We start from the raw sequence: 23,715 nt of genomic DNA on the forward strand, positions 1-23,715 counted from the left end.
GCTAAGCAACGCCCATGTAACAGCTACATGTGGTGCACGAAACCTCGAATTGGTCAAAAGCTTGGGTGCTGATGAGGTACTTGACTATCAAACCCCAGAAGGGACTGCACTAAAAAGTCCTTCAGGAAAGAAATATGACATTGTGATACACTGTGCTACAAAAATTCCTTGGGAAACTTTTGTGTCTAATTTAAATGAACCAAGTAAAGTGATTTGTGTTAGTGGAGGCTTTATTGAATGGTTTATATATGCTAAGCATAAGTTGACATTCTCTAAGAAGGTGTTAATGCCAATGGTTATGATTCCTAAGAGAGAAAACTTTCAAGAATTGGTGAATTTGGTGCAAGCAGGGAAGCTTAAATCGATCATAGATTCGAAACATTCGTTAGGTAATGTTGAAGATGGTTGGAGTCGAATAATGAGTGGACATGCAACAGGAAAAGTTATAGTAGAACCTTAAAAGGAACATATGTATACTATGTTGATGTACATATAATAAGCTTGAGGATGATGGATTTGAAGAGTTGGTGTACATATTGTATAAACTCTTGCTTATGGATTTATGTGTGAATATGTAATGCTTGAAAACATTATTTTATAAAGAAGTTGTCTATGCTGTATTTGGATGGAAGAAAGTTGAGCCCAAGAGGAAAATGAGAGATGGAAAATAAAGGGACGACATATTTTCTAGATAGCAAAAGAGAAGACGAGGAAAACGGAGGGAATGGAAAATTTTGGAAGAAAACTCGCCAATTTTCCCTTTTCTTTCCATCCCTTCCCTTCCCTCCTTGTAACATTGTGTAATTAATAAGTGCTTATTGCCAATAATTTATTCAGAGTTGCCCTTTTTTTACTTGCACTTATATGCCTTCAATTGTTTATTTTGATTAATTACAATGAGATTCAGTAAATGAATTCTAAATATTAACAATGTATCGAATAAGTACTACAAACTTAATTTAAAGCATCAAATTAAAGGTTTCGAATATAAAGTTATAACATAATATAAATTAGAATTAACAAAAGTTATCTTGATAATATCGATACGATGAATTATTTTAGGCAAATTAAAATATACTCCTATTTGATTATATGCATATAAACACTTAGGCATCAATTTTAATTAATTATATATATTTAAGGTAATAAATTTTTTTTAAAACTTATCTTAATACTTAAAATTATAACTATAACTAATATAGTACTAGTATTTAAGAAGAATATTTCTTCTGATTATAGAAAGTTACTATAGACAGTGACATTTTTCAGTTTTCACGATCATCTACAAGAAAATTTTATCCTTCTTCTCTTGCGGTATTCTCTATTCTACGCGAACTGTTCACTTTAGTTGATTACAAAGTGACTTCACCTAATCTGTAGAATCATGGCCAGTCAACATCTCAATAGCGTGACTTCACCTACAACCTTCTGTTCGATTATTCAATATCTTGATGATCAGGTACGAAATTTAATCAAAACTGCTTATTTGACTGCATTTAATTTTTATCATTGGTACAATGGCAGAAATGTCAATTCTTCCAATTGAAATATGAAACCCTAGCATATCGAATCGTTCGGCATCGTTTTTTAATAGAAATACGAAACCCTAATATATTGACATTTTAGACTGAGTTAAATGATTGTATTAGATGTCTGTAGTTTTTTTGACTGTATATTCAATTAGACGTGCAATAAGGTAAAATGTATGAGAATATCATTTGAATCTGTTAAAAACATATAGATTTTAAGTTTTCTGTCGCTATTTTATTTGAATAATTAAATATTTTTTAACAATATGATATAGTGGACGTGCTGGGTTGTGGTTGACAGTTCTAACAATAGCTGTGCTTTGGAATATATGGTGATCAAGTGAAGAATATTAAGGAAATCTTTTGTTGTTGCTGTTTTAACGAGGGTTGGTTTGAAGTTTGAAGTTTGAACTTAGAAGCAAAGTGATGAATGATGTCCTTGTGTAGTTGTATGTGTAAGCATGAACATTTTCGGGTATTGATGCAAAATAATGCCGGTGTGAACCCAGGATTGACGGGATAGTGCAGGATTGTGTGAGTTTGAATAGCCGTTGAATGTTTTATCTGCATCAGTTCAATTCATACTATTAGGATTCGAGCTTTACTACTCTCTTTGTTACTATGATTTTGTATCTATTAGTGAAATTTGGTTTACTATTTTGTAGTTGGATGACAAGAAAAAAAAAATGGTTGGAAGAAATAAGTGGGTGAGATGAGGAAAGAAAGAATGAGATTGTATATGAGATTACAAGAGACAATATGGGAACCATTGCCAAATAAAAAAAGATAGCAAAGTAAGTAGAGCAAAGTACATTAGAAATAGGTGCAAAATCATAGTGACAAAGGTATTTGTGATACTGCTTCTAGTCTCTTTTGGATTATTGACAAAATGCAGGATTCTGTTTTATACAACACCTGCTTTGTTATCTATTTTAGGGGTATAGAATTTGAGACTAGGGAGGTTATTTCAGTTTGACAGCTTTGAAATGGGCTAATACTGTCTGTTTGTTTATAATATCTTATACTCCAGTGTGCTACAAATTCATAGGCTATATAGATTGTACATTTACTTGGAAGTTTGTTATAATGAAGTCTTGTTTGAGAGATTACACAAGTGTGCTACAAACTTTGAGGCTATTTAGATTATACATTCATTTAAAAGTTTGCCATGCCGAAGTCTTGTTTGAGAGGTAAAGTACTTTATACTGATGTCAAAACAAAAAGTTGGTTCACAGATCTAAGGAATATACAAAGAACTCTGGAAATTGATCATAGCAACTTTTGCTTCCAAATCAGAGTAACTTCATCAGTCATATTTTGCTTCGTAGTGAAAAAAATGATGGGGCATTTCGAGAATCGAACTCGGGACCTCTCCCACCCAAAGCGAGAATCATACCACTAGACCAAATGCCCAGTTGTTTTTTTATCTTTTAATTATTTGGTTTTAGCAGTCTGAAGCGACAGGGAAGTTTCCTTTTTAATTTTCTTACTTGTTTATCCTTTATCATCCTAAAATCTTTCTTCAATTAGTATGAATCAGAATGGACCTTGAGATACACTTTAAAAATATCAAAATCTTAATAAAAAATGGAAATCTTCTGTAATTATTTGTCTTATAAGCATGCCTTAATTCATAGAAAAATGAAAAAGGTAGTAATGGAGCATTATGATAATCAAACTCGGGACTTCACGCCCCCAAAGCGAGAATCACAATACCGGACCAATGCCCTTTTTGATGTCTTTGAACTTATCTCTTGTTTATAACTTTCTATGTCAATCTGATATGCTTGACGTAGCTTCTGTATGAACTTGTTCCTATGGCCCTGAAAGAAAAATACTTAGTTCTAGACATCCTTCTGAATCGGATGTAGAATTGCTCTCCACATGACAAATATAATTTTAGGTTTCTACTTTCAACTTTTATTAATGATAAACCAAGCTTAATTAGGTAGGTCAAAAACTTTATGTGGGGCAATTTGAGTGTGTCATCAGCACCTCGGCAGCTCGGCGCTTCATGTGATTAGACCACTAGACCAAATGGCGAAGCTTCAATTATCAAACTTGAAAGATGTGGAATGTTCAAAATTGTGTTTCATGAAAATTGCCTCTATTTATCTGTGTAATGTGTATTAGTTCAATATAGTACTTATTGGCTTATATGTTTCATTGCACTAACATTTGGCAAAAATTGTTTGTACATTTAGTTGATGTCACTATTGAATGGTTAGTTGACTTAATAATTCTCTGTTCTCTTGTTCCTAGAGCCTCATCAATCCTATAGAAAGTACAGAAACGAGACTGCTAAAGAGAGGTGAGGTATTGTGAGAACCAAACGTTGAACCCTCCATACTGCCAGAATAATACCCTGAGACCAAATGCCCTATGGTTGTTTTTCATGATTCTTTTCCTTCTAAAGTCATAGGGGAAGTGTTGCATAAGTAGATAACTCTCCTTGATATAAACTTGTGCTAATACCACTTATTCAAGTAATATAAGTAATAAACTGCTGTACAAATTTGTATGTATGCTAAAGCTCGATGTTAGAAGTAATGGCTATGTCTAGCTGTACCTAATTTCCTCCATATGATGAGTTGCACACGGAAACTTTATTTCTGTCGCTTACATTCTCCATAGACCTACGCTGATAAATTTGACAAATTTTCAAGCGACTTCCTGTAAGTAAAACATAAAATCTGTTGACCTGATTTGTAATTTGATATAAATATTTACCAGTTTTATAAGGATATTTACTTTTCCTTTAACCATCATTTTTCTTAAGAAGTTGACCTACTCTTGAAACAAAAAACTGAATATCAAATGGGGCATTCCGAGAATCGAACTCGGGACCTCTCGCACCCAAAGCGAGAATCATACCACTAGACCAAATGCCCAATTGTGTATTTGTATTTTTATTTTATTGGTTTTAAGCAGTCTGAAGTGGCTGGGTACTATTTTCTTTATGATTTTCTTCTTGTACTATCCTGTTGACTTTTCTTCATTTAGTGTCATAGTGTGAATCAATTTGGATCATGAGATGCACTTTTAAAACAGCAAAATCTTTATTTAAAAAACAGAAATCCTGCTGTGATTTGTTGGCTTATATGTAATTTAGGATTTTAGAATGTCTTAACTCATAGAATCGAAATCAGGACCTCTATTAAAATGTACAGTGAAAAAAAAGTTTAAATGGGGCATTCCGAGAATCGAACTCGGGACCTCTCGCACCCAAAGCGAGAATCATACCACTAGACCAAATGCCCAGTTGTGTATTTATATTTTAAATTAATTGATTTTAGCATTCTGAACCGATAGGTTAGGTCCTTTTTTTCTTTCTTACTTGTTTACCATTCTGTTGACTTTTCATCATTTAATGTGCATCAGCATGGATATTGAGATGCACTTTTCATAATCTGAAAAAAACTGGAAATCTGCTTTGACTAGTTCTTCTATATTTCGTTTAGGATTTTAGTATGTCTTAACTCATAGAATTACCTAACGGAAGAAGGTACTAATGGGACACTCCAAGAATCAAACTCGGGACCTTTCGCACCCAAAGCGAGAACCATACCACTTGACCAAATGTCCTTTTGATATCTTTGAGCTTATCTTTTGCACATAGTTTTTCTATGTCAATCTGGTATCCTTGAAGCAGCATCTGAATAAATTTGTTTCTATGCGCCCTGAAATAAATTTTTTAAGTTCTAGATGTCGTTAAGCTTAAAACAGGTAAATTACAAAAGTGACTTGGTGCTCATATGAGAATTAGACCACTAGACCAAGTGTCCATGTTTCACAGTTTAATTGAATATTGTGGAATGTTCAATTTTTGGTGTTTGTTGAGAATTGCATCTGTTATTCTATGTATTGGTTCAATATGTTACTTATTGGCTTATATGTTTCACTGCACTATAATTTGGTAATAGTATGTGGTTGTGTGTAATAGTTGATGACACTATTGAATGGTTTGTTGACTTAATAATTCTCTGTTCTCTTGTTTCCTAGAGCTTCATCAATCCTCTAGGAAATACAAAAACGATACTGCTATAGAGAGATGAGGTATTCAACCGAATGTTGAAACTCTCCCACCCGCAAAAATGATACCCTGAGACCAAATGCCCTTGTGTTATTTTCATGTTTCTTTTTCATCTAAAATAATGAGGAAAGCTTTGCATGAGTAGATAATTTTGCTTGATTTAAGCATGTGCTGATACCACATATTTAAGTAATATCAGTACCAAAACTGATGTACAAATGTGTATGTATAATACAGATAGGCGTTTGGAGTTATGGATGCATCTCATTGTACCTGATTTCTTCCTTGGGAAACGCACAATTTTTCTTTATTGTCACGAACATACTCTGTAGACCAAAGATGTTAACTCTATCATGCATTCCTTCCAACTTCTGTATGATATTTATTTTTTCTACACCCAATATTTTTCTTAAGAAGTTAACCATCTACTCTGGGAACAAAAAAGCTGAATATCAAATGGAGCATTCCAAGAATCAAACTCAAGACCTTCCGCACCCAAAGCAAGAATCATAACACTAGAACAAATGCCCGGTTGTGTATTTGTTTTGTAAATTAATGGTTTTTAGCAGTCTTAAGCAACCGGGTACTAGTTCCCTTCTAATTTTTTTACTTGTTTACCATCCCGTTGACCTTTCATCATTTAGTGAATCAGCATGGAGCTTGAGATGCACTCTTAAAATATTAAAATCTGAAATTTTTTTATGGAAATATGCTCTGATTAGCTGTCATTTGTCAACTTGTCAATTGTCATATTTGTAATTGTGGATTTAAAATGTCTTAACTGAGAGAAATATATAATGAAAAAGGTAGTAATGGGGCATTCCGAGAATCGAACTCGGGACCTCTCGCACCCAAAGCGAGAATCATACCACTAGACCAAATGCCCTTTAGATATATTTGAGCTTATCTTTCATTTAGCTTTTCAATGGCAATCTGGTATCAGTGAATCAGCTTCTGAATAAACTTCTTCCTTTAACACCGAAATAAAAATTCTGGGTCCTACATGTGACAAATATTTTTGTGTTTCTATTCAACTTTTATTGTTGATAAACCAAGCTTTAACAAGTAGGTAACAAAATTTTAAAGTAGGGCAATTTGAGTGTGGCATCAACTTGGCGCCTCAAGTGAGAACTAAACCACTAGACCAACTGGCGAAGTTTCAATGGTTGATATAAAAATGTGCTGATACCTCATGTTGAAATAATTTTAGTACTAAAACTGATGTACAATTGACAAATGTGTATCTGTACTACAGATGGAAGTTTGAAGTTATGGCTGCATCTAGCTGTACCTGATTTCGTCTGTGCAATGAGTGGCACACAAAAATTTTGTTCCTGTCGCCCACATACTCAGTAGATCTATGCTGGTTACTAGGAGAAATTTGCAAGCAGCTCCCTTAATGAAGTGAACCCTCTGCACTGTGAGTAAAACATTAAATTACTTGACCTGATTATAGTTTGATCATGAATTTCTGGCAACTTGTGTAGGATATATACATCTTTTACATCCATTATTTTTCTGAAGTCATCCTTCTATTTTTGGCACAAAAAAGCTGAAATATCATATGGGGCATTCCGAGAATCGAACTCGGGACCTCTCGCATCCAAAGCGAGAATCATACCACTAGACCAAATGCCCGGTTTTGTATTTGTACTTGTTCCTTTTTGATCTTCCTAAATTGTTTACTATCCTGCTGACCTTTTATCATTTAATGTGAATCAACATGGATCTTGGGAGTTGAGATGCTCTTTTACAATATCAAAATCTGATTTAGGATTTTAGATTGTCTTAACTCATAGAAATATATAATGAAAAAAGGTAGTAATGGGGCATTCCGAGAATCGAGCTCGAGACCTCTCGCACCCAAAGCGAGAATCATACCACTAGACCAAATGCCCTTTTGATATCTTTGAGCTTATCTTTTACACATAGCGTTTCTATGTCAATCTAGTATCCTTTGAAGCAGCTTTTTGAATAAACTTTTTCCTATGGCCCTGAAAAAAAATGTTTAATTTTCTGTTCCTCTGAACTGAGTGTAGAATTGCTCTGACATTGTGTTTCTATTCAACTCTTGTTAAGCCAAGCTTAAACTGGTAGGTAACAAAATTTTTTAGTGGGGCACTTTTTGTGTGGCATTGAAACCTCATGTGAGAATTAGATCACTAGATTTTTTTGGATCAAAATTTAAGAAGTCGGTTAAGAGATTACACTGATTTGAGACCCATTTTCCTATTTGTGCTTTGCCATTGTAGAGTGGCTTTAATTCTTGTTGTATGTATTCAGGAGATCAATTTCTGTAGTATGAAAAAGGTACTACTGTACTATTTAGAAGATCAATGTTAGTAGTGAGATGAAAGTACTCCTGATGAAGGATTCTGAGGATTGACTTGATCAAACAAATTTTTTTATTTGTTCGGATTGTTTATTGATGACATTCACTTTTTTGAAATGTTAGTGTTGGTTATATCATCTTTGTCAAGGGCTCAAGCTATTTGATTGTTGCCATTGTCATATCTGCTATGCATGATCTCCGATTTTTATGTACAATGTTATCGAAATTTTCATACTGCTGTCTGACTAATCCTTGCGTGACACCAACAGCCAACAGGATGCGAATTGGAGAGCAATTTAGAGTTCAAGTTTTATTAAATCGATGAGCCAGTATATTGTTTCACACATTCAAAATTGACAAATCAAAGGAGTTGAGAAGATAGTCTGATCCAGGTTCAAGAGTAATATAGCGCCAAGGCATTTCTCTATTCCTAATGGCTGGTCTACATTTTTCATGTGCTTTTCTTAATGTGCTGTAAATTACTATGTTTTTATATTGCATGTGATTGTGTAAGATCCAACATCTTATGGATCTTTTTGAACTTTTGACGTTCAATATAAGTCTACTGTATTTAGTCACCTCACTGATTGTAATGTTGTATTGCCACACACCACATCTTTGGTTGAGATCTTTGAAATTCTTCATAACAATGAGAATCGGGTGAAAAACCTTACTGGACCATTTCTGGCAGTCTTTGTTGAGGCTTCTGCCTGTATGGTGCTGAGAATTTTACCCTGTGGTGAAAATTTTGTGGAAACTTGAAAGGTATCAGATCAATCGGTGTTAAGGTTTTTGGCTGCAATCCTAAGTACAAATGATTCTATCATTTCCTTGATGGATGCTCTTTATTTCTTAATGCTTTCTACTATACATGATAAATATTTACTTTGCTTTGAGTTTTTCAGCCATCCAGTGAAGAAATGAAGAAGATAGATCTACAAGTGGTTAGGCAGTATCGTAGTTCCAAGCAGAGACTGTAGAGGTTTGCTACATCAAAATTTTCCCCAGTTTGTTTAGAAACTTCTGGATTCAGAGATAAACTACAATCTGCTTGTGTCGACTCCGGTAGAGAGAGAAAAACTTCAAGATACTTTCAATATATCAATTAGAGAATCCGTACAAGCAAGGGGTAGAGGAAATTAATTCTCCTAGTACGTGGTGAGAATTAAACCTTAGTCACTAGGGTGAAAGAGAAAGCACTCAACCACTAGACTAACCGATGATTCTCAAGATAGTCGAGGATCTTAAAGATTGTTGTGAACCACTGAACCCTATAATATGGGTCATAAAGGTGACAGTTAGACTGTTACAGTGGTGTGCTTCTGATATCAGTGCTACAAAAGATCTGCTTCTGATTGATGGTATTATAATGCTTTTTTGAGCATTCAAGTGACAGTGATAAATGTCAACGTCTAAAATATTGTTCTGGCTGCTGATGTAATAAGTTGCTGATGTCATTTTTTGACTTGTAATGATCATGAAATTATATTATATGGAGTATTAGATATTTGTTGTCCAATGAATAATGGAGTAAAAAAGAAAAGTTTGACCAGAATAGGAGAAGAAAATTCAAATGGAACAGTGATGATGTAGATAACATCTTACTTTTCTTCCTTTAGAAATGAATAACTCCCTATAAAGATAAGGAGCTTTCCTAGAGCATTATAGTTGATTCTAAAAGCTACAAAAAAGCCCTGAAATGGAAATACTGACAGCAAGCTCTGTTGTGATATCAGTAGTCTGTATAGTAGCTGTGACAGGGTTTATAAGAGTTGTGAACTGGGTTCGGTTGAGGCCAAAAGGATGGAAAGGTTTCTTAGACAACAAGGTATTTATGGTACTTCATACAAGCTCTTGTTTGGAGATCTCAAAGATATGTCTTCTATGCGCACTCAGGCCTTAAAAACTCTCATGAATGGCTTCTCTAATGATTATTTTCCGCGTGTGGATCCTTTTCGTCATCAGCTTATCACCAATTTTGGTATGTAGTACTTTAAAATCAAATGGCTATTTTGAACCTTGTGATTTTCTTTTGCCTTGTTTTTCTAAGTTAAATTACTTTTCTGTTCTTAAGAGGTTGAATCCACATGATAAGTAGTAAAGGAGTTTGGCTGGACAAGAAACTACATCGACACTTTTGGGTTGGACGTTGATTTTATTAAGCAAGCATCAAGATTGGCAAGCATGAGCACGGAATGAAGTCATGCAAACATTTGGAAGTAATGTGCCAGATTTTGAAGGTGTGAGCCATTTAAAGACAGTATCGGCCCGTTTGGTAAGTGGTATAAATGATAGTAATAAGAATGATTTATAGTGTAAAATTTCATCAAAAGTTTCATATCATTCCTATGGTAATGAAACTTTGATCACAAAAAATTTTTTTTGTTTACATATTTTCATTACCGCCTAATATCACCTTTCCCAATGATAATGCATTGGAATGAATTTTATGAAGAAAATGAGATGATTGAAGTTGGACAAGCATGGCCATCAAGGTAACCAAGAGATTTTTCAACCAAAATTACACTAGTTTTTCATTCTCATTGCCACCGTTTATTACCACCTACCAAATGGGCCGTTAAGTTTTCTGTTACTCTTCAAATGATGATCTCTGATCAATGTATGCATTTTATTGTTGAAGGTTATAAATCTAGGTGTTGGGGAGCCCATATATTTTCTGTTTTCCACACTTTACCATCGAAACGTCCCCATTTTTACAACTTGCACTGCCATTCAATCTATCATTTCTGTTCTTGTTTAGGTGACCATGATATTGTATGAAGTCCCCAGACTCTATCAAGAAGAGTTTGCAAGGATACAAATCTTGGTGCATTCTCAGTTCCTAAGGATGCAATAATTGTTTTCTCATTGCAATCTATTCACCAAGATCTGGATATTTGGGGCGATGCCAGAGAGGTTTGCCGATGGGATTTCCAAGGCGAGCAATGGGAATAACACGTTTTTCCCCTTTGGTTAGGGACCAATAATATGTGGGGGAAAAATTTGCCATGACAGAAGCAAAATTGGCATTGTCTATGATTTTAGAATACTTTTCGTTTGAGCTTTCACCATCCTATGTTCACGCACCAATGAATACTATATTTTTTCGGCCTCAGCATGGTGCTCAGATGATCATAAGACACAGGTCTTGATGGTATGAAATTGGAGCATAACTTAGTCTATTGCAAACTATCAATAAGATTTGAATTTTGTTTTGTGTTTGATGGATGAACATTTATGCTGATACCCCCCTTACCCTGATAGATTTGAACTTTGTTACATATGTGATTTCAGAGTCATGTGGACAATAGAATGCTGAATATTTGTTTGAAGAGTTTATTATAAGAGTTTATTATGTAACTAGAGATATTAGCACTTAAGAAATAGTGGAAATATGTATTAGATTCTAAGATGTTTATTATAAGCTTTAATTGTGATATGTATTATGTTTTAGTAAATTTGAATTACTACGATAGCATGGCTGTGGTCATGTAACGATTCACGTTGCAATATCTGTTAATTGAGTCGTAACGCCATGAGATGTTGCATCGGCAATTTGTTCCGTGATAATTACGTGCATTATAGTTTAAATATGCATATGACTATGGTTAATGGTTGCAATAAGGTGATGTGATTGGTATACTTTTAGACATTAAATATGTCATAATGATTCATTAGAGATACTGTTTTTTTAATGATTAAAGAGATCATACTTTTTGCTCCATAGAAGTGAGGGAAAATATTGAGCTTTTTTTTTTGAAAGGAGGGAAAATATTGAGCTTTGTTTATCCTATCATAGACTTGACTTTGTTCACAAAAATAAAAGTTGTTTCTCATTGTTTACAAATGAAATAACATGCAATTTCATGAAGAACCAACAAAAATAATTTCTCTTATCAAAAGTCAATTCAAATCTAGCATTTTGTTTATTACAAATTTACAATGATAATATTAGGTATATCCAACCATTAAAATACAAACACAATATTTTTTTTGTTTTTTTAAATTTGCTACTGAAAATGATATTTTCTCTCATAACATGTCACTTTTAATAGTAAACAAAAAAAAGGAGAGAAAAGTAAAAAAAAAAAAAAACAAATGAATCCCAAAAATGTAAACTACTCTTAGGTTGCAAATTAAGCTCAAAGGTTTTGATTAACAATTTAGTTCAAATGATTTATTAGACAGTACTATTAAATCTCAATTGTAATTTACGCTATAATTTGCACCTATAAAGATAATTTACAGCACTAAACTATATTTGGATTCATTTTAACTACTCTAAACTTTTAGACTTAAAATCTTATTGGAATTTTATCGCTAACTAAACTTAAATTGATTTATTATTGATAATTTTACTTTATTTATATGATATAATTTTATTTTCTATTAAGTGTCATTAATGGAAAGGATTTAGTGAAAAGTTGACTTAATATAAAAATTAAAAAAAAGTATTTTATATCCTTAATTTTATAACAATTTGCTTATATTACATGATGAAAAAGATAATGTATTTTTAATAAGGACCCTTTATAAAATAGCCTAAAAAATATTTTTTTCATCTTCTCATATAAAAAATATATATTTTTTTACTTAATAAAAAAATGAAAACATTCTAAAAAAAAAAAGTATACGAAACATTCCAATCAAACTAAAAAAATATAGGACAGATGAGTAAAAATGTTAAAAGTTGCTACAAGAAAAGTTACTTTCCTATTTCTTCGCTTTGAATTTGTCTTTCTTTTTTTTTAAAAAATTATACTTTTCCTCCTTAAAAATTCTCTCTTAAATCACCTTAAAATGGAAAACTCAATCATTCTTCAACAATGGCTACCAGTGGACAATCTCAACAACCACCACCCTATAAACCATACCGCCTCCATAAAATCCTCTACCCTCACAATAGAGCCATTTCCTGCGTCAAATTCTCCAACAATGGAGAACTTTTCGCTACTGCTTCTCTGGACAAAACCCTAGCCCTTTACTCTTCACAAACTCTAACCCTAATTTCCATTTTGTCCGGCCACACCGAAGGAATTTCTGACCTTTCATGGTCTTCTGATTCTCATTACATCGTTTCAGCTTCCGATGATACCACTCTTCGCATTTGGGATGCGCATGCTTCTTCTAGCGATTGTGTTAAAACCCTAAGAGGACACACTGGTGTTGTATTTTGCGTTAATTTTAATCAACCTTCGAATTTGATTGTTTCTGGGTCGTTTGATGAGACGATTAGGGTTTGGGATGTTAAAACGGGTCGGAGTATTATGAATATAACTGGGCATTCGATGCCTGTTACTTCTGTTAGTTTTAACCCGGATGGGTCTTTGATTGTTTCTGGTTCTCATGATGGGAGTTGTAAGATTTGGGATGCTGCTACTGGTTTATTGTTGAAGACATTGATTGATGATAAAATTGGAGTTTCTTTTACTAAGTTTTCACCTAATGGAAAGTTTATTCTTATCGCCACTTTGGATAATACTCTGGTGAGTAAGCTAAGAACTTTGGTTTACAGCACTTATTGATTTGCAAATTAATGTTAAGAGATCATTAGGTTGATGTAGGAATTAAATCCAATGGAAATTTTCGGTTCATTGGAAATTACTTCCTTTGTCAAATTCATTAGAAATGTTTTTTGATTGAACAATGTAGTTTGCAATGGACTTGGGAATTTGAAGTTACTGACACATTCTTGGAAATGAAGTTCCTGTATTTTGTGCAAATTTTCATTTTCCTATGTTTGCTCAAAAACTATCAACCAAACAACTATTCAAATATGCAATTCTAATGAAATAGAAATCTCTAGTAGATATTCAATTCTATGACACATGGTCAGTTAAGGGCTAAAATGAATTTGCTAATTGTAAGAAACGTTCAGTTACCATGTTATATTGATATTGATTTGCATGAGGTTTTAATATTTGGTGTGGATTAAATGCAATTTTTGGTAGAATACTAGTCGTAATTCAAATTAATCCTGGATTTTTGTAAATTCAAATTAAGTATTGTGAATACTAATGAAGTGATTCATTTGATGAATTGGGAGTTGTTGAGGGATAAGTTTGTTTAAATTTGAATTGAAAATTAGAGGGTTCTTGATTGGTTCTGGTGTAGTTTATAGTTGAGACCATTGAATAAGTTCTCTTTGGTTGTTGGGCATCAGCGGGTGTTTGATTTAGATTTGATGGATTAAAGTTAGTTATCCAATTTAGCAACTTTGATGAACTTAAGTTGTGATTTGTGAAAGATGAGCTCTCTTTCTTGCTCCCGAATGGACATTGTTGTTTGTTGATTGATTGATGAGTTTTTGACAGTAATCGTTTTGCTTGGAGGAGTTTCTTTTTGTTTGGCATTGGTAACTCTGACATGAATGTACAATGTGGTAGGATATACCTTGAAAGATTGAGGCTTTCATATTATATGTAAGTAGCTTTAAGATTGATGTTGTGGCGTAGCGTTTTGAGAATTTACTTGTTGATTTATTGTTTTGCTTTTTTGTTATTTTGTTATGATGAAATGTGACTATCTGAAAATTCAATATGCATTATGTACCTTTGCATTTGAGTGGATGCTTATAGGTTGTTTTATAGATTTACTTGTTGGAGGTATTTTTTTCAAACTGAAATAATGTAGAATTTACTGCTTTTGTGCCTGTCGTGTTTAAAAGAACAATCCTCTAGCATTAATATGCTGCTATTGAACTGATATGGTCTTTAAAAACCCTTGTACAAATTTTCCAATTCCTAACTATAATCTATATGTTTACTTCAGACTTCTGTTCATATTCATGATCTTGTATCTCATGAATTACAGTGCTTGCTGTCTTCTAACTCGAAACCAGCATTGGTCTGATTATTGGTCCGATTTGCAAACTTAGCGACTCCCTATAATCTTCTAGATCGGTGCATGCCCTTCCTTAAACTTATAAAAATTTTGAAGCCAAATTGGATTCTGCAATATTATATGCATAAAAGGAATAGAAATTAGCCATAAAAGATCCATACTATTGACTTGCAGCAGACAGTAATGTAGTCGCACACATAATTGACTGTTATTGTTTTTCCTGTTTGGGAGGGTGTTTTATTCGGAGATCAGAGATGGATAATACTTTGTTTCCTTTCAATTGTCATACATGCAAAGGTCTTTTTCTGTGAGACTATGATATAGAAGTATAATACTACATTAGAGATCTAAAGTAGTGCATCCGTCTCAATGTAGTTGACGTGTTTCAGTTTGGACAAATTTTCCATAGTTTTGGGATGGAGGGTGTAGTAGATTTATATCCGCCCTCAAAGTTTTGATCACTGTTGAATAATCACTTGGTTGATAAATTTTCTTATACACTTGACAAAACAATAGAACATGTACTTCACTTTCGTTATGATTTCAACATCTAGTGGTTGATTTATCTCGTTCTATTAAACTGGCCTTAGCTTGACATGCTTCTTTTTCTTTGTTTCGCTCTTATGTTTTTGGTTGCAGAAGCTCTCAAACTACTTGACGGGAAAATTCTTGAAAATTTATCAGGGCCATGTCAACAAAGTATATTGCATAACTCCAACGTTCTCCGTGACAAATGGGAAGTATATTGTGAGCGGATCAGAAGATCACTGTGTTTACTTGTGGGATCTTCAAGGTAGGAATTTGATCCAAAGACTCGAAGGTCATACTGACACGGTGATCTCTGTTTCATGCCATCCGAAGCAGAACATGATTGCTTCAGCAGGCTTGGACAAAGACAAAGCTGTTAGAATTTGGGTTCAGGAGCCATGATCTCTCAGACATAATTTATCGTCTTAGTTTATTTTAACTTTTAGTGATTCCATGTCAATGTGTAAATGAATTCATAAACTCCCAATAGTTTGTTTTACTTTTCGACTTGCGAGTTGAGATAATTCATTTCTTTAGTTGTATCATCATCTGTCTGCGAGGATCACTCATGGAAAGCCTAGGCTTCTATGTGCCATGTTGGATTTTATACGTAAATTAAATGTTATATATGCTCACAAAATTTCAGTTATTCAAGAAGTTGTATTGCATGAACTGCAAAAGATTTGTCTATTGCTAAAATTTGATATTTCTAAAATTAAATCAAAAACATTTCCATGTGATCATAACGATAAGAATGCGCACATTCATCGTCTAAATGGAAGCCCAAGTGAAAGCTTATCTAAAGGCATTGAGATAATGGGATGTTATAAATTGCTTGAGCTTCGTCACCCTGCAACACTAAAGATTGCACAACTGGACAATTACGAAATTTGTTATTTGTAAAACTAGTGTTAGATTTTACATACAAATTGAACCTCACAAATCACCTTTCCAAAGTTTCTGCACATAAGAAATAGAATTGCTACAATATTCCATTTATGCGAATCACAAATTCAATTAATCAACTGTCCAACCCAGCTGGTCTTTGATAGGATAAGAGTAAGATGGCGGGTATGGTGCCATTGCAAGTCACTGGTTCTTGGACCATCCATATGTGTCTTCGGAGCCACTCTTCACTTTCGCTCTTCTTTCAGCAATCATTTCTGTATATGCCTGGAAGGAAATATGCATCATACTTCTTATTTACTGTGTTTCTATTCAGAGCTAAACTAAACTAGCATTAAAGTACTATTCCAAGAGAGTGCTACAAGAAGTCCCAAATCAATGATGCCAATTAACGGTCAACATAGTTTTAGACAAGCTCTTGTGCGGCCGTACCTAAGTTGGAGCTTTGGCTATTCAAATACATCTATTCGTTTCGCTCTAAGGAGACCCAAAGAATGAATCAGGCAGAACTGAAAAGCGAACCTTCGAACCTAAGGATAAACAGAACTTCCACTGAAGCAAGGTAGTGTTAGACATTAGCTCACATGTGATCCCACATCTAAAAATTAGAGAGGTCGACTAACATATAAGTTTGATGGGCTACTCATATTGCCAATTGATTTTAGGATGAAACATCATTATGTTTGTGTGCAGTCAGTTCTCCATTCTCATTATATATACTCTATTCAAGTCTTAATAGTAGAGGCGCACAAACCTTAGGATAAGAGTATAGAAAGATGTACCACCAAGCACATATTAGAGACGAAACTAAAACAGTGATGACGATAGAATGTAGAACCAACCAGCTGCACGTAATCAGTGACACGCCAGTCAGGGTTATTGTCCATGGCTGACACCTAACAAGAAACGGAGTAAAGAATTTGTCAATCTATGTTGAGCTAGGCACACCAAACTAAATAATTATTTAGTAATCAGAACTAAAGCAGAAGTTTTTTAGATTACTGAACGAGCATATGTCTCTTTAACACAATTGAAGAAACGTTGTTATGTGTTTGTTTGCAACCTCAAGACAATCAATAACACAGTCAACACTGTATTTGCTTTGCTAACATAAGCGCTCTCCGCCCTCAAACTCCTAACCATCAACCTACAAAAATCTCATCAAGTTGTTTGAGTATGGCCGTCAATCTGTCAATTACACCGGCAGTTAAGTAAACGACAGTCAATAAAGACATCTGGTTTAGTCTAGTACCATCGCTCCCTCAGGGGCGGAGCAAAATTTGACAAAATTTTTAAAGGCCCTGTGCAATGTCATATTTTTCTGACCACTTTGTATCTTTAAACACTTAACATATACTATGCAATTGATATAGAGACCTTCAATTTTTCGCGGCCCTGCGCAGTCGAACATATTGAACATGCTTAGAATCTCCCTGCACTCCCTCCAATTTTCGTAGTTACCACTTACCAGTTACCACAATCTGATTATAGTTGTCCTTTCAAGATTGCAACACATTATGGTTGTACAACCCTAGCAGTTTTCTCCCACCCTAACTTCATATGATCCCACCATTTTTGCTCTCATCAGCTTCCACAACCGAAAACTGAAGAGCATTGTGGCAACATAATCATTAGCTTAAACTTTTGGTTGAGTTGGTACCTTATAAAAAAGCTGACGTAACTAGAAGTCACAGATTCGAATCTCAATCGCCCTTCAAATTCAACCGGAATATTTAGTGTCAGATATAAGGAGAGCATATGCTTGCATCCACATCTCTAGCCCAAGGACTCTCGTGTGAGGGGGTTTGGTCAAAACCCCATGATATATAATCTACTCTAACGGGGCATAGCCTTTTTCTCTATGATTGACAAAAAGAAAAATGAGAAAGTTGCTAACCCTAACCCACACCATCCTCAAATAATCCAATGTGGGTACATCTAAGAATAAGAAGACCAAGAGAACACCTCTTAGAACATGTTCTCCTCAACTGACTAACAAAGCACATTAGTATATGCTAACTAACTAATTCTGTGGCTATTTCACGCATTAGTTTTTCTAATTTCGGTTTTTTTCCTGCGATTTTAGTAAAATTACCAAAAAATTATTACAGCAATTCAAGGCCTAACAAAAAGAATGATTTTATCAGAAAAAGCAAAGAGAATCCAACAATTGATAACAGTACGAACAAACAACTAAGATGGGTAAAAGAAAAAATTAGAGCAAATAAAGTTTAGAAATCTCACCAAGCAGGTTTAGTGTCCCAAACAGAATCATATTCAAGGGAGAGTGAATTGAGATAAGCTTCCATATCATTTACAACGCCATTTTCATCAGTGAATATAGGGTTAACCTCAGCTTGATCATTGGACTTGCTTCTCAATTTTACATTTTTGGAGGTTAAATTAACAGCTTTAAGAATATTTGAAGAGGATTTAGACCCAAAGATTGGATTTTGGAGTTGGGTTTTTGTTGATAGCAAGTGAATATGGGTTTGCAAGGGAAGAGACGAAGATATAAGTGGAAGAACACCCATTTTTTTCAGAAACCGTCGAAGATTTTTTGTGCCTCATATTTCAGATACTCAACTTTGTATCTTTACTTGCACGCCTTCTAGTAGATTACGGATAAAATACGGAGTACTCCTCTTGAGCACGCATTTTGCATTATCATTTGTTCAAAGGAACTCATTTTGCATCTAGGACTAGATAAACTCATTTTGCATCTAGGACTAGATAAAACAAAATATTCTATTATAATTTAAAATAATGTAAAATAAATAACACAAATTACAGTCTAAATCCAAGGAAAAGGGAAAAAAAAATTTGGGAATTGATATCCAAGCTACAAATTACAAAGTCTAATTGCAAAATAGTTTGTTGAGAATCTTAACTTATTAGGTACATAGATTTTGAATTATCAAACAATTTTTTATTAGTGCTTGTTGATATCGTAAAACAAATTGAGTTTTAACTTAATTGATAAATTAACGAATTCAATTTCACACTAGCATGTTCAAAATCAATTGGTCATATAAAATAAAAAAATTAGTCTTTATATCATTTACTCCAATCAACTATTAGTTATTAATAATTTACCTGAAATTTCATAAATTAATAATTCAAATTTTTCGAGAATTAATTCGTTTGGGTCAAATACTCATCTCCGAAAATGTGATTATCTTATACTCATCTCCGTGAATGTGATTATCTTATATACTTTTTTTTTATAATTTATGTTAAACAATTCAATATTGATATGGTTTCAATTTCAATCAAATGACCCAGATGCATATCTAACTTGTTTTTGAGTAATTTCGATCAAAACTTAATCAACCCTTATCTATTTGCAAAGATATCCTAAATAAAAATATTTTTTCATATAGATTACTATGTTTGGGGAAGTAATATTAATAATAAATTTTTATGTGAAGGTCTCATCTAGATATGTTTGTACATAGTTAAATAGCTCATTTAATACATATCATGAGAATATGATATCTTTGTTTGAGATTATCTCACCGAAAAAAGATCTTTTATAAAAAAAATCTCTTAAAATTTAGTGATCACTTATAACCCTAATTCTTAAATGAGACGTCTCATGATGAGACCATCTTTATGGGGCTGGCCCAATATACACTTTTGGTATTAAAGTGATCACTTATAACGTTAAAATGATCACTTACAATCTTAAAAATAATCACTTTTTACAGTCTTGGAGTAATTACTTATAACCTTAAAACGATTACTTATGATATTAAAGTAATCAATTAAAAAGTAGATTAAGTATATGAATCCGTCTCATAATAAGACGGTCTCATACAAGACGAGTTGAAAGTATAAATATTTCAAAGTGAGCAGAAGAAAAAAGCGGATGGATGAGTTCAATTATCACTTATTTTATCAGCATGATTGATTGCAAAGTCCAAACAAAAGATAAACCTGGCTGTTTACGAAAGCCCAAATAGAAGGCCCGACCCAAAACTAAGACGAGAATTAAACCCTAGGCTAAAAGATGCTGTATCCTCCTTTTTCTCTCTTTCTCTCCGTGAAACCTTTCAGCAGCCGCTAGATTTTCAAAGAGAGAAAGAGAGAAATTAACAATGGCGGACAAGGCAGTCACTATCAGAACTCGCAAGTTCATGACCAATCGTCTCCTTTCCCGGAAGCAATTCGTTAGTTCTACTTTCTTCTCTTTTAATTCTTTCTTTTTTCTCTCAGATTGTGTTGTTTATTTGTAAACTTAATGAATATTGATGTTTTTATTTGTTTTCTTTTTCACATCTCAGATCATCGATGTTCTTCACCCCGGTCGTGCTAATGTCTCCAAGGTATCATATTATGTATTTTCTTGAATCAGCATTGCTTCTGTTTTATATAAAAGAACTGATTTTATTTATGTCTGGTTTAATAAATTCCATTGAATATGCAGCGTTATGTATGTTTGATGATAAAAATATTGATGTAGTCTATCATTAGATTAATTTATGCTCACTTGTTAAGCAAATTAAACTGGTTTTGCTGCATCGGAGATATCTTTATTCTGAGTTTTTGTTAAAAAGAATTGATTTTGTGTTAATATTGTAGTTATCCTCTATGTTATTCCAATTATACTCCTCTATCACAGTTAGTTTGCTACATTAAGGTCACTATTGGTTTGTTGGGAAAACAAGGCAAAAAGTTTGAATTAATGGATGGTAAAATAGAAATATAGAAAGTGACAGGACATTTTGAAATATAGAAATGTAGTAAATTAATCGGGACATGTAAAAATAGAGAATATAGCAAATTAAAGGAAGTGGCTTGCTTGTAAATTGTAGTGATGATAGGATCAAAGCTTGAAGATGCAAACATTTGGCTTTTTTTTTGTATTTAAGATGTTGCACATGCTCATTTGAATTTTACAGCATAGGGTGCTTGATTATTGTAGCTGAAGAGATTTTAGCATTACTGATATTAATAACTGAGATGTTCTTTTTTTTTTTTATACAATAATCTATTAAACCCTAATTCATGTTCCAAGATATTTTAGATACAGTGCAAGTTGCCGCTTAGAATTATTAGTTATCACTCTTTGCCATGTATGTTAATCCTCTTTTTGAACAAGGTTGTTGCGTATGGTTTGTCGTTGCACTGAGCCTAGTACATTTCCTATTGATCCAAAATAATAATTTCAATGCTAATTATGGTATAAATCTTTGAGTGTTTTCACAATGGCCTTCTTTATAGGGTTTTAGTGGTCATCGATGCTTGTCGATGGCTGCTTACAGTTTTTGTGTTCTTCATTGCACATTACTCAAGTTCTTGAAGAAAATTTATACTTTACTTCATTGATATTACAACTTGCATCGATATTGAGTTTACTACATGAAGTGATTATTATATCCCAAAATATCATGGAAAGGAAGAAAGTTTCTGTCGAAGTGTTGCTTTCATTGTCTTGGTATCCTATTGTGCATGTTTATTTGCCTCTATCTTGTATGTTATCTGACCAAGTTTCCACTCATATAAAGGCTGAGTTGAAGGAGAAGTTGGCAAGGCTGTACGACGTGAATGATCCAAATTCTATTTTTGTGTTCAAATTTCGTACTCATTTTGGAGGTGGTAAATCAACTGGATTTGGCTTGATTTACGATTCTGTTGAGAGTGCGAAGAAGTATGAGCCCAAGTACAGGCTGATCAGGGTAATTTGTTGATATCTCTTGTAGACTATTAGTTTGCATCTTTGCTATATTTTCCTTGTGCTGACTGCTGACTAATTACCTAACTACATGCAGAATGGATTGGCCACCAAGGTTGAAAAATCTAGGAAACAAATGAAGGAACGAAAGAACAGGGCCAAGAAGATCCGTGGTATTAAGAAGGTAAGACTACTGTATTCTGCTGGCTGAAACCCCTTCGATTCAAGCTTCTCTATTAAATCCTTCTGACATCTGTGTTGAGACTTCTCTTATATTTATGTTTTTGTACGTCTTCGGCAGACAAAAGCAGCTGAAGCTGGCAAGAAGAAGTAAGGAATTAGTGATGTTGAGGATGTTGCATACACTGGTGAAGCAGTTTTCTTTTTGGTGCTATTGTTTTCAATCTTCTCAATGCTCAGTGTTCTTGCTTGTTTAACCCAATCAGCTGTAGTAGCTATAGCGAAGGATTATGAGACTTTTAGCTACAAGATGTTATATTTTTTGTCAGGAGTTATATGAAATTTTTGTCAGGTAATGGATGCATCTTGATGAATTTAGCTTGACTTCCCTTGAAAGCATAATTTAGTGATTTTTGGTTGTGTTATCTTATTTTTGATATCCTAAAATTTATGTTGTCATTTGCGTTGCAAACCAAATGGGGGGATTTTGTGAATCGGTATGAACTCAAGATCAAAATAAGATAAGGAGAAGCCATTTGAAGATGCATTGGATTTGAATCAGAATATGCTGAGTGTTGTGTTTTTTATGTGAATTGGTATGAACTCGATGCTTAGTTGAAAACTTTTGGCCTTGAGTAGATACATTGGTCCTGTTAACTTCATTTTTAAGGCTTTTGGCCTTGGGTAGTGCATTGGTTCCTGTTAACTTCATTTTTGAGCGCTCATCTAACCTTTAAGAAGATGTTTTACTCGTTTACTCTATTTGCTATTTCATTTTTATTAATTTTTTGGATAGGGAGTTAGGTTGGAGAATCCCTATATAGATAAGGGGAAAGGAAACTTAATCTTCTTGTAGGCATCAATAGGATAAAAAGAAAAGACTTCAACCATTTGTTTTAACTCTTAATTCTCCTTCTCTTACTGTGAATGAGAATGATTTTTTTTTTTTGAGAAATAGTGTGATCAATTAGAGAAGTGCAATGTGAGATTTTTTTAAAAAATGATTGCTTAAAGATGGAATTCTATCCAACTACATATTAAAAACACCTCTTTTCTAATTCTCACATTAAACAAAAGGAATATTGCACTATTGTGCCAATTTTTATATATTATGATGATAAGATGTCTCAATATATTTTGTTTTCGAGGCATGAAATATAATAAATATGAAACATAATACCAGTCCTAAAAATATGATAACAAATATTTCATCTTGAGATATAGCCAATATACTTTAGGAAGGAAGTATGATATCATTTTTTAATACGGCAATGTAATATTTTCATATTTATATCATTTTTCAAATGGAGAAAGATCATTTAACATGCTCGAATGGGGTTGATCCAATATGGGCAAGATTGTGGAAATTCAAAATACATTCAAATAGTCGAAACTTCATAAGTAGGATCGAGCTTTGTTTTGTCCTAGTAGAATGCCAATGGACGCCATGATCAAATGATTCGAACACGGATTTGTTGGGCTTTTGATGTTTGATTGTTTGAACATGCACAGATTCTTAAATGAGACTTACTCATGATTAGATCATTTTTATTGGGCTGACATATATATATATATATATATATATATATATATATATATATATATATATATATGTACATTTACATTATTAAAGTGATCACTTACAATTTCAAAATCATCAATTAGAGAAAAAATCTAATTATATAGG

The 23,715-nt window shown here is 33.4% G+C and overlaps 4 protein-coding genes, 1 long non-coding RNA gene and 4 other non-coding genes across 15 annotated transcripts in view; 4 read left to right on the forward strand and 5 right to left on the reverse strand.

Moving 5' to 3' along the window:
- The window catches only part of LOC130798498 (quinone-oxidoreductase homolog, chloroplastic-like), a 2,667-nt gene extending 1,775 nt beyond the window's left edge, over positions 1-892 (forward strand). The window contains exon 4 of the mRNA XM_057661515.1: positions 1-892. This exon is cut by the window's left edge and continues 230 nt beyond it. Within this exon, the coding sequence (XP_057517498.1) occupies positions 1-460 (460 nt within the window). The 3' untranslated portion in view covers positions 461-892.
- Positions 893-1,249: 357 nt separating this feature from the next.
- LOC130798499 (uncharacterized) lies at positions 1,250-11,333 on the forward strand. 5 transcript variants are annotated; one of them, XR_009039064.1, is made up of 6 exons: positions 1,250-1,459; positions 5,800-5,935; positions 6,818-6,982; positions 8,164-9,875; positions 9,969-10,169; positions 10,656-11,333. It is a non-coding gene; the product is annotated as an uncharacterized LOC130798499 (long non-coding RNA). The 5 variants fall into 5 exon arrangements; XR_009039065.1 differs by lacking the exon at positions 5,800-5,935 and adding an exon at positions 1,831-2,063 and having other exon boundaries at positions 1,256-1,459; XR_009039062.1 differs by having other exon boundaries at positions 1,256-1,459; positions 5,800-6,145.
- On the reverse strand, positions 4,349-4,420 carry TRNAP-UGG (transfer RNA proline (anticodon UGG)). Its single transcript has one exon. It is a non-coding gene; the product is annotated as a tRNA-Pro (tRNA).
- On the reverse strand, positions 4,718-4,789 carry TRNAP-UGG (transfer RNA proline (anticodon UGG)). The gene has a single exon. It is a non-coding gene; the product is annotated as a tRNA-Pro (tRNA).
- TRNAP-UGG (transfer RNA proline (anticodon UGG)) lies at positions 6,377-6,448 on the reverse strand. Its single transcript has one exon. It is a non-coding gene; the product is annotated as a tRNA-Pro (tRNA).
- Positions 7,129-7,200, reverse strand: TRNAP-UGG (transfer RNA proline (anticodon UGG)). Its single transcript has one exon. It is a non-coding gene; the product is annotated as a tRNA-Pro (tRNA).
- Positions 11,334-12,632: 1,299 nt separating the features above from the next.
- On the forward strand, positions 12,633-15,919 carry LOC130798500 (COMPASS-like H3K4 histone methylase component WDR5B). Its single transcript, XM_057661517.1, has 2 exons — positions 12,633-13,380; positions 15,377-15,919. The coding sequence occupies exons 1-2, from the start codon at positions 12,721-12,723 to the stop codon at positions 15,665-15,667; spliced, it is 951 nt and encodes a 316-aa protein (XP_057517500.1). The 5' UTR covers positions 12,633-12,720; the 3' UTR covers positions 15,668-15,919.
- A 211-nt stretch (positions 15,920-16,130) lies between these two features.
- Positions 16,131-18,829, reverse strand: LOC130798501 (uncharacterized). 3 transcript variants are annotated; one of them, XM_057661519.1, is made up of 4 exons: positions 18,416-18,829; positions 16,926-17,067; positions 16,604-16,723; positions 16,131-16,438 (listed from the first exon to the last, which is right to left on the reverse strand). In XM_057661519.1, the coding sequence occupies exons 1-3, from the start codon at positions 18,703-18,705 to the stop codon at positions 16,649-16,651; spliced, it is 507 nt and encodes a 168-aa protein (XP_057517502.1). In that variant the 5' UTR covers positions 18,706-18,829; the 3' UTR covers positions 16,131-16,438; positions 16,604-16,648. The 3 variants fall into 3 exon arrangements, with proteins under 3 accessions (XP_057517502.1, XP_057517501.1, XP_057517503.1); XM_057661518.1 differs by lacking the exon at positions 16,604-16,723; XM_057661520.1 differs by lacking the exon at positions 16,604-16,723 and having other exon boundaries at positions 17,014-17,067; positions 18,416-18,790.
- A 1,356-nt stretch (positions 18,830-20,185) lies between these two features.
- LOC130798502 (40S ribosomal protein S24-1) lies at positions 20,186-22,453 on the forward strand. Its single transcript, XM_057661521.1, has 5 exons — positions 20,186-20,343; positions 20,458-20,499; positions 21,682-21,852; positions 21,946-22,032; positions 22,150-22,453. The coding sequence occupies exons 1-5, from the start codon at positions 20,272-20,274 to the stop codon at positions 22,180-22,182; spliced, it is 405 nt and encodes a 134-aa protein (XP_057517504.1). The 5' UTR covers positions 20,186-20,271; the 3' UTR covers positions 22,183-22,453.
- The last annotated feature ends 1,262 nt before the right edge of the window (positions 22,454-23,715 follow it).

This window comes from Amaranthus tricolor, chromosome 13 (assembly GCF_026212465.1).
Source record: "Amaranthus tricolor cultivar Red isolate AtriRed21 chromosome 13, ASM2621246v1, whole genome shotgun sequence".
NCBI lineage: Eukaryota > Viridiplantae > Streptophyta > Magnoliopsida > Caryophyllales > Amaranthaceae > Amaranthus > Amaranthus tricolor.

Bases quoted from the DNA above. Each gene is read 5' to 3' on its own strand.
- LOC130798501 (XM_057661518.1), bottom strand. From the start codon at position 18,705: ATGGGTGTTCTTCCACTTATATCTTCGTCTCTTCCCTTGCAAACCCAT. The intron at 17,068-18,415 runs GTGAGATTTCTA...GTTTCTTGTTAG, and splicing joins TGGGACACTAAACCTGCTTG to GTGTCAGCCATGGACAATAA. The intron at 16,439-16,925 runs GTTTGTGCGCCT...ATTTCCTTCCAG, and splicing joins TTCTATACTCTTATCCTAAG to GCATATACAGAAATGATTGC.
- LOC130798502 (XM_057661521.1), top strand. From the start codon at position 20,272: ATGGCGGACAAGGCAGTCACTATCAGAACTCGCAAGTTCATGACCAAT. The intron at 20,344-20,457 runs GTTAGTTCTACT...TTCACATCTCAG, and splicing joins TCCTTTCCCGGAAGCAATTC to ATCATCGATGTTCTTCACCC. The intron at 21,853-21,945 runs GTAATTTGTTGA...AACTACATGCAG, and splicing joins CCAAGTACAGGCTGATCAGG to AATGGATTGGCCACCAAGGT.
- LOC130798500 (XM_057661517.1), top strand. From the start codon at position 12,721: ATGGCTACCAGTGGACAATCTCAACAACCACCACCCTATAAACCATAC. The intron at 13,381-15,376 runs GTGAGTAAGCTA...TTTTGGTTGCAG, and splicing joins CCACTTTGGATAATACTCTG to AAGCTCTCAAACTACTTGAC.